Source organism: Chenopodium quinoa, unplaced genomic scaffold (genome assembly GCF_001683475.1).
Source record: "Chenopodium quinoa cultivar QQ74 unplaced genomic scaffold, ASM168347v1, whole genome shotgun sequence".
Taxonomy (NCBI): domain Eukaryota; kingdom Viridiplantae; phylum Streptophyta; class Magnoliopsida; order Caryophyllales; family Amaranthaceae; genus Chenopodium; species Chenopodium quinoa.
In genome coordinates, this window is record NW_018745068.1 from 1,575,001 (window position 1) to 1,584,397 (window position 9,397).

At 35.5% G+C, this 9,397-nt stretch overlaps 1 protein-coding gene across 2 annotated transcripts in view; it reads right to left on the reverse strand.

Moving 5' to 3' along the window:
- The window catches only part of LOC110709474, a 22,436-nt gene extending 16,672 nt beyond the window's left edge, over positions 1–5,764 (reverse strand). For both annotated transcript variants that reach the window (XM_021887697.1, XM_021887696.1), the window contains exons 1-7: positions 4,855–5,764; positions 4,018–4,439; positions 3,486–3,685; positions 2,765–2,929; positions 1,207–1,521; positions 482–640; positions 257–406 (exon numbers count right to left, since the gene is read on the reverse strand). In XM_021887697.1, the coding sequence (XP_021743389.1) occupies positions 257–406; positions 482–640; positions 1,207–1,521; positions 2,765–2,929; positions 3,486–3,685; positions 4,018–4,439; positions 4,855–5,248 (1,805 nt within the window). In that variant the 5' untranslated portion in view covers positions 5,249–5,764. The remainder of the gene's footprint in view (positions 1–256; positions 407–481; positions 641–1,206; positions 1,522–2,764; positions 2,930–3,485; positions 3,686–4,017; positions 4,440–4,854) is intronic.
- Between the last annotated feature and the right edge of the window lie 3,633 nt (positions 5,765–9,397).

The following is a 9,397-nucleotide window of genomic DNA, read 5'->3' on the forward strand; positions in this document are numbered from 1 at the left end:
TGTCCTCCTCCCTTCCTCATCTCTTCTTATCCTTCCATTTCTTTCGGTCCAAACAAAGTGTACAAGTGACCTCTCTCAAGCTAGCTATTATCAATTTCAGTTAGCTTTTGCAATGTCTAAATTTTTTTATTTCTTAGAGCTTAGAAAACTACTTTCTTGAGTGAACATATTTTTATATATAAAACATTGATGACTATAATATCTATTGCCAAAGTGTAAAGTCTAGAAGAAACAGAAAAATATCTCCACAACATACCTACGGCACTGGTTATCTGTTCGTAAAGGAACACAGGCAGCAACTTTTGACCAGCAGTACCCATGTTCTTGTATTGCTTTTATTAACCTCATATCATCTTCTTCAGTCCATTGACCCCGGTTCAAAGATGGATCAAGAACATTAACCCATCTTCAAGAAGAAAAAGCAAATAGATATTAGTCAGAGTAATATCAACATAAATCAGCTCCAAAGACAAAAATTTACCTTTCTCTACACTGTGCTTGGGTTCTTCCTGGAACAAACGAGGCTATTCTGTGCCAGCTTTTATGGCCAAAAAGAGTGACAGCAACCTTTAAGCGTTTATCTTCACTAATACTCCATGTCCCTACCCGTTGTCTTGCTGGAAGCAAAGTTTTGTTCCACCTAATTTCCGAAGATGAAACAAAAATTCAATCCACCAACTTTTCAGTTTATCCAATAGATTCAAATCAAATAAGACAGCAATGTAAGGATCCCAAAAGTAAGCAATTGCAATAAGGTAAATACACTCTAGATAAATTGGAGATACCCAAAAGGAATGGGGTCCAAATCGCACACAGACAAATTATCCTCTCAAAGTCTTGATCTAATACATCATTAATTTTAAAGCCATAACCATAGCCAAAAAATAAAATATAGAAATCCCCCCTTCATAACTCCCAATTAAAAAACAGTCCTTCTATGTATGTATCTTAGCTCTTGAGCAAATGAAATCAATACACCGTGGTCATGAGGTGACATTCTTTAATGTGTTGAGCATAAGTAATCTGTGAACAAAGACAGCCTAATGCATTTCTATGGTCTCACACCCAAGAAATGAAAGCAAAATCAACCAGATGTATAATTAGAGCAGCAGCTGAAGATCATATCTATACTAAAGACAATCTAGAGACATTCGAGTGTATGAGAAAATGCAGACTTAACAAAGAATTGTTTACATTATTACTGACCTATTAGAACACTGGGTACCTGTCCGTCCTTCTAATACAGAAGCAACAGCTTGCCAATTACTCTCCCCAAAAGACTCTACAGCACAACGCAATTGAGCATCTTCATCTTCTGTCCAGTCTCTTTTTAATATGCTTGCATTAAGACTCCTTTGATAACGTGCCAAACACTGAAAAGGAGTCCTATTAGTTTCCAATTTTTCAGCAATATAACTCCAATTATGGATTCCATTCTTTTGAACGAGAAGCAAAAGATGCTTGTCCTCGTCTGATGTCCAGTTATCTCGGTTGATCACGCAATTTTCATTATTTAACCACCTGCATGTTTTAATCAACAAATAATCAACCACTGCTATAAGACAGGTTATAGCATGCAACAAGACAGCAACAAGAGATTAATTCTTCAACTTAATTTAAGAAAATTTCGGAGTAAAATTGAAGTAAATTCATGCATTGAGGGCTTTTGCTCGAATTTGTAACTTAAGACAATGTAAGATTCAAACTGGAAATTTTTTGTCTTTTAGACTTTTCCTCTGAATTTAAGCCAGTTTTTGGTCTTAACGTAAGGCAGCCTAAGCACTGCGCCTTGCACCTTGGTAAAGGCGGCCTAAGCGCTACGTCTTCTGGCGCCTTCTGTAGAGCACTGCACCTAGCAAGATTGAGGCGTTTTCGTTCCCGCCTTCACTAGCTTGGCGGCTAGGCACGCCAAGGTGCTTATTGAAACCAAGTTTAAATCTATGACAGGTCATGTTTTAAAACATCAAAGAGGAGACACAAGAAATGATATCGTGAATGGCCAGTACCAATGTCTCTTCACTAAGAAGTAAAAACTACTAGAAGCTCCTCCTACAAAGAAGTATTCACAAGAATTGCAAATAATATAGGAAAGTTGAGGAAAGTAGAAGGAGAGGAGAAAATTAATTGATCAAAGAGGACATTGATTTTTCTTCATTCGATATATATGTATTGGGACAATCTTCATCCTCCAAGAGGTTTTAAATTTTAAACATGAAGTGAATAAGCAATATTAAGTTGTGATGCACTGGCATTATTTGTAATGGTAATTTTGTGGTGTGCAATTGCGACGAAACTCCCACATCTTTTCTTGAGCTTCCATACATCCTATTCTGTTCCTAGACAAAGTAAACTATCTAGCATCTTAACGAGATATAAACCACAAAAGCGGCAAGGATTTTAGAGTTACCCAATTAGGGAGGTTCAAAGGAATTGAAATTCTACCATTTCTTAATGAAATTCATTCATTATTCGAGTGGTTCAACGTCTATATATAATCAGATGTTTAAACAATAATCGTTTAATAAAGATTCAGATAAACCATTTTCTTTTGCTAGAGATTATGTGTACAAGGAGATTAGGTGATTATAGTTTGGTACAATGGTGTGTTATTAAACAAAGAAGCAGAGTTAGAAAAGGAAATGCTAAAAAAACTAGCTAATTATGGAGATTTAATTACCAAACATGCCTATAATGACAAACAAACTCTTTAAACATATATGTATAAATAAGCTCCCATCAGCCAAAAGCTAACTGAGATGCTAACCTTGCCTCACACTCTTCTCTAGAGCGACGTGGGAACATAGAAGCCAATTGATTCCAGTCCACCTTTCCTACAAAGTCTTGGATAATTTCCGGAGTAATTTCAAGTTTTTTTATTGATGATATCATGCCATCCACTCCATTGTCAAAGCCAGATTCCTCAATAGCACTGGGACAGAAATCACAGTGTACATTATTAGTAAGAGCTATGATACACCGGTTACACACTATCCCATAGAAGAAAAGGGAGTACAATTGCACAATAGAATGAGACTATAAATTCAGTTTGATGTGTCATTCAAATATATGATGAAATAAAAGAAACAGAAAGAGCAGAAAAGTAGTTGTTCCAACACACACTTGCTTTTTCATTTAAACATTCAACCAAAAGTGATACGGCATAAACCTATAAGTACAGTGATTTTGTTCTTCATTTTCTTTTCATATGTAGAGACAACAGGTATTAGCTCCAGCAACGTGAACATACAAGATAGCAAAATTTAGAAACAATTCAAAAACAAAGATACCAAAGTTTGCAAATCAGTATGTACAACAATATCGAAAGCAAGAATATAATACGGTATGGGGCACAATGTTCGTCAGGACAATTAAAGATGGAAAACTATCTTACTATTTTATGAGTAGATCATATCATTTGTTCAACGAAACGAAAAAAAGGCTTTTGAGAATGTTACGAGTCCACATGTAACAAGAAAATTACATACCTTATTGCATCAGCAGATTTGTTGAACAAACTTTTCTGGAACTGGTTACTAATTTCCTTATTAAGAAGTTGTTTTTCATCCTTTGACCATTTCTCCCGATGAAATGACAGCGGAAAATTCTCCATAGCAGCCTTGTACAAAACAACATGGGAGTTCTCCAATGGGCCATATAGCATTGCAGAAATATTTTTCTCCGAACCCTGTGAAATAACTCAGTCAATGGAAAATAAACAATGCAGAAAAATTGATATATACTTGTATGCTTTTGTGATTCAAAAAAATGTCTTAGTAAAGTAATTCAAGGGTTCAAGTGTGAAGCAGCAACCAGCAAATCTGAATCGCATATCAGTTTTATAACAGCTACCTGTTACAAGTAATCAAGTTAATAAGCTCGCTCCTCCCATCCAAACCCAACAACATATAATGACTCGCCACTTGTTGAAGATTGGGTGAATAAATTTGACATGGTAAAGAGCTTTCATTTAATTGAATAGATACAAAATAGCTGTCTGTGTGGCAAAAAAAGACAAACCTTTGTATTAGCTCTCTGCTTTAGAGCTGAAATTAGCTGGACACGAGCATCCTGCTTCTGAGACAATGCTCGACCAATTTTTTTCTTGCACTGCACCTGGAAGTCTCGAAGTGTTTTCAGGCGCTTTTTAATGTCATTGATTTCTTCCATCCTAGCTTCAATATGAAGCATCTTGCTTCGTATAAATTTCTGAGAGGACCTGTTTTTCTTTATAGCTTCCATAAATGTTTGTGCGGACATGGGGAAGCTGGAGGTGCAGCTAGAAGTCTCCACATTCTGAAAATTCTCAGCAGCATCCCAAGTGTCTTGTCCAAAATCACGTTGATGTACATCCAAGAATTCACTTCCCAAAGACGTGCCAACGGCATCACTTTTGTGGAATGATTTGTCAACAGAGTCATCATCCTTGCTTGCCATTGCATCTGAAATATTGACCATCCATACAGTCAATCAACAATGGTGAAAATCAACAGCAAATTCAGTTCATAATAACTGGAAAGCACATCCGATATCTCAAAGACGTAAATTAAATCAGTACACAGTTAATCACAACAGCAAAGATTCAAGCCAATTTAGCCATATTGTCAAATGAACAACAAGCTATGTTCAAAATAGAATGCCAAGTGAGAACATCAATAAGCTTAAAGTAATATTGTCAATTTTACCTTTACAAATCTAGTTAATAATGCAACAATACAAACGGTTTTTGTAATCGTGTCGAAAAATGGCATCAGCAAATAATTCAAGAACAACATCAAACCAAGACAACAACAATGTAAGTATGCAAACAAGACAAACTCAACATAAGTTCGATACAGAAGTTAAAAGGACACAAACCATCATCACCAGCAGCATCCCCACCACCAGCACCGGCGCCACAATACCGTGAAAAGCGCTTCTGAATAGCACGGAGAGTTTCGAAATCATCTTCATCATCATCAGACAAAGCAGGAGGTAAACTCATAATGGGTTTCAAAGACAGTGGTTGAGAAATATCATCCCCACACCCATACTGCTCTTTTATACTACGAACCAATTCGAAGTCGTCATCGTCGTCGTCATCATTGTCGTCGGAAAATTCATCGTTGTCGGCAGTGGCGCCACCGTCTGCGGCGGAAGGCGGTGGCTGCAGCGGCATACACGCCATCGAAAGCGCTCGAATCTCATCATGCAAGAAATCATCGTCGCCGTCACTGCCGGATAATTCTTCCTCAAAATCATATTTGCCCATGAATTTTGCTGGAAAATCAGGAGCTTTTGAAACCTTGAATTGCAATTTCAGTCGGAAATCAAAATCAATTGAGCCCTAATTACAAACCTACAATTCAAGTAGAATCAACCTTTACTTCCGCATGAAACCACAGTAAGAGTACATTGTAAGAAAGAGGGAGAATTTCGACGACAGTGAGGGTTTCGTGGAGGGTGGCCGTCGTTTGCAATTGTATTTTTGTATTGGTGAAAAAGTAGTGCCAGGGTTCCAGAATTTGAATTTCAAGGTATTTATTGATTAATTGGGGTAGAAATTTCCAATTTATATGAAGTACTAATGTACTATATAAAATGGTAAACTACTCGGGTTTTTTTCGAACTAATCGCAAATGTTTGTCTAGCACTATTCACATATGGTTTTCGCCCAATTAAGCCGTTTGTGGGGCCCTTCCTACGGTTTTCCACCCAATTAACTCCTCACCTCAACTACCTTTGTCTTCCTTCATTTTCTTTCCCTCCATTTCTACTCCTCTTCTTTGACCTTCCACCTTTCACCATCTTAATCTAACTTAAGCAAATCTCCAAATTCATCCCCTTTTTAGTAAATCAACAAGGCCTAAAACCCTTTTCTTTGTTGTCTCTCTATTTCCTATTCATCTTCTTGTTGTTTTGGGTAATTCCTTGTCAAAGGGTGAAACTATTTCAATGGTTAAAGGGAAGAGCAAAGTAATTGCTGAAAATACTGAACAAAAACAAGGATGAACGAGCTACAATTAATAATTACTATGAAATTTGTGGCCTTTAAATTATAAATTGTTGAACATGTGGGAAACCTTAAATTTTTTATTACTCAAATTAGAACCCTAAATTTTTAATTGACGAGATAAGCAAAACCCCTAACTCAATTAAAGTCTTAAACCCTAAATAAAATCCCCAAATTGAATTGAAGCCCTAAACCTTAAATTGAATCCCTAATTATGTTAATTGAAGTAAATTAAAAACCCAAATTCAATTAAACAAACCAAGAATTAAAACAGTAGATAAAACATTACTCGATTTAGTGATAAATTGCGTTGGATTGCTTGAATTTTTTTTTTCTCTTAGATTTTTGGATGAGTTTGGAGGGAAAGTAAATGAAGGAGGAGAGAATTGAGTTGAAAATCGTAGGAGTGGTCCCCACAAACGGCTCAGTTGGACGGAAACCGTTTACGGGTAGTGCTAGACAAATATTTGCCATCTTATGGGTAGCTCTAAACAAAATAATAATAGATAAATAAAAAAAAAGGGTAGCTGTTCACAAAACAGCCTATCTTTAGGGTAGTTCGACACAGAATTTCCATAAAATTACTCCATATATTATTGGAGTTGAGTCAAGAAAGTTAGTTTATTATTTACTCACTCACATAAGTTGAGATTGAGTCAAGGAAAATTATTAGTGCATTTTATACACCGAGGTAGTAGTAGTGCAATTTTGTGCTCAAAATTAGGCAAGAAATATTAATTAAAATAAATAGTATGTGTTCACTAATTAATTCAATAATTAATTTGATTGGAATATGTATTGATGATTATTGTGTTGTATTCTTGATTGATTGGTTGAAGTCATCACATAATAAATTGGTAAATCACGTAAAGCGTAAGAAGGTACGCACCAAAACTCTTGGAACATATATACAGGGGAGTTATGGGGTTTTATTTTGACCATGTCTTATAACAAGGGTACAGGACAGTGTACTTTGTTTTATTATTATTATTATTATTATTATTATTATTATTATTATTATTATTATTATTTATTATTATTATTATTATTATTATTACTTATGCGCTAGAATTTCGTCATAAGGTGACAATAGTTTGGTACTCGCTTGGTTAGCTCCCAAGTTAAGGGTCCCTTCAAAAGGGATTGATAAGGAAAGGAAACTCGTTCGATGCGTTATCCAAAGCTATTTAATAATAATAATTAATATTGATAGTTATGAGTCAAAGGTAAGTTTATTTGTGATTATATGGCGAGCATGTTTTAATTATTATTGTTAGGATGATCATGTTAGTGTGCTAAGTTTTATAGGTGCATATGTACTTAGCTTTTGCTAATTCGTACTTTGTTGTTTGTGTTTGGCTTTTCTTTGGATTGGCCCTATAATGACCAATTTTAATGGCAAGTAGTGAGGTTAAAATAAAGAGAAAGCGACAGGTACTTGAAGCATAAAGAGCATGATTGGACGAGTGTTGAGAGTTACTTGTTATGCTGTCATAGGCTTATTTATATATTAGTTATTGATGATTTATTATTGGACTAACATTGTTGATTACTTACGTTTTGAGTGTTGGTTTTTATGGGTCATGTTGGTTCCAACTTGTGAATGGTTTTATTTCATATTGGTTTTGAGGTTGTGAACTCAAGTTATTTATTATAAATGTTTTGTTTAGGTTTTAAGACTTCCGCTATGTGACTTTAAAAAGTCTTAGCCGTTATCATAGTTGCGGTAATATTTTGGTTATTATTTCCTAAGTTGTGTTTTAATAAGGGTAAAAAAAAAGGTATTTCAAAAGGAGGAAATTTTTGTTGAATAATTTAGAGAATTGTAGGCTATGTTCATGTTGTATAATTGATTTACTTAGGTTAAGGTGTTGTATTATTAATTAAATAAGTAATTAGAAGATAATAACCTTGGTGTAGAGGAAAAACTCGGTTTAGAGGAGGCAAAGAAAGCAACCCTCAAGTCGCCATGTCAGTCGCTCGGTTTGGGCTACGCTCGCCCAACCGGGTGCGAGGATGCTTTTGGGTTACTGTGCTGTGAGAACGAAGAACAAATTGCGAACTTCGCTGCCCGGAACTAGGTTTTACCGCCCTACAGGGCGCGAGACTATCTTTTTGGATTTTGGTTCCACCGCCTGACAGGGCCACCACCGCTCGGCCGGGCACGAGAGGCTTTAAGTTTTAACGTCCAGATTGGCCTGGTTGGGCGCGGGCTTGGCTATCAGTTTTGCGGCAGTTTCTTCATGGTTCTTCGTTTGTTATTTGCTAGAAAATTTTGCTTCATATATATATGTTCATTGAACATATGATGAAAAAACAACTTCAAGAAAATAACAGTTTTTATTTCCTTGAAACCTTTTGCAAACCCCATTGTTCATCGTCATAAATTATCAAAGTTTTGATTGCCTTAGATCACAAACATACTACACACTGTTTTGATTGTCTTCGTTGTATCTCCTAGTAATTTCGTGATACCCGGTGTTTATAAATGTAATACCCTGGAAATTTCCTTCTTTTAAAAATACTCATTTTACTCTAAATAAAACCCTTTTTAGGAAATAACCAAAATATTACCGCCACCGTGATAACGGCTAAGACTAATTTTCAAAGTCACACAGCGGAAGTCTAAAAACAAAACCAACTTTTAAATTGAAACTTGAGTTCACAACCTCAAAACAAAAGTAGAATAAAACATTCACAAGTTGAAACCAATTCAAACATGGCACTTCTTAAAAACCAATTAAAAATAAACACTATAATGTTAGTCCATAAACAATAACCAATAATTCAAAAATATCAAAACTAAAGAACATAACAAGTAACTCTTTGCACTCTATCCCATCATGCTCTTCATGCTTCAAGCACCTCTTACTTCCTCTTTAGTCAACCCTCTACTCACCATATAAATGGGTCATAGTAGGGTCAATCCAAAGGAAAGCCAAACACAAACACAAAAGTACGAATCAGTAAAGCTGAGAACATATGCACCACACTAACATGAATATCCTAGCATCTAAATAAAAATAATAATTAAAACATGCTCGCCATACAATCACAAGTCAACTTACCTTTGACTCATAACTAGCAATAATAATTATTAATAATAATTTTTCGGATTACGCATCGAATGGGTTTCCTTCCTTGAAGAATAGCCCATTTAAATATTGAGCTTCCAATCAGGGAGCTACCCCAATTGGCACCTACAATGTCATCTTGTCATTAATAATAAAAGAAAGTACAGCGTCTTGTACCCCTATAGAAGCTATGGTTAAATATAAAATCCTACAACTCTCCCCATATGTTCGTACTCAAGGTATATACATTCCAAGAGTTTTAGTGCGTATCCTCTTACACTTTACGTGATTAACCAATTTAACATGTGATGATTCAAACCAATCAATAAAGAAT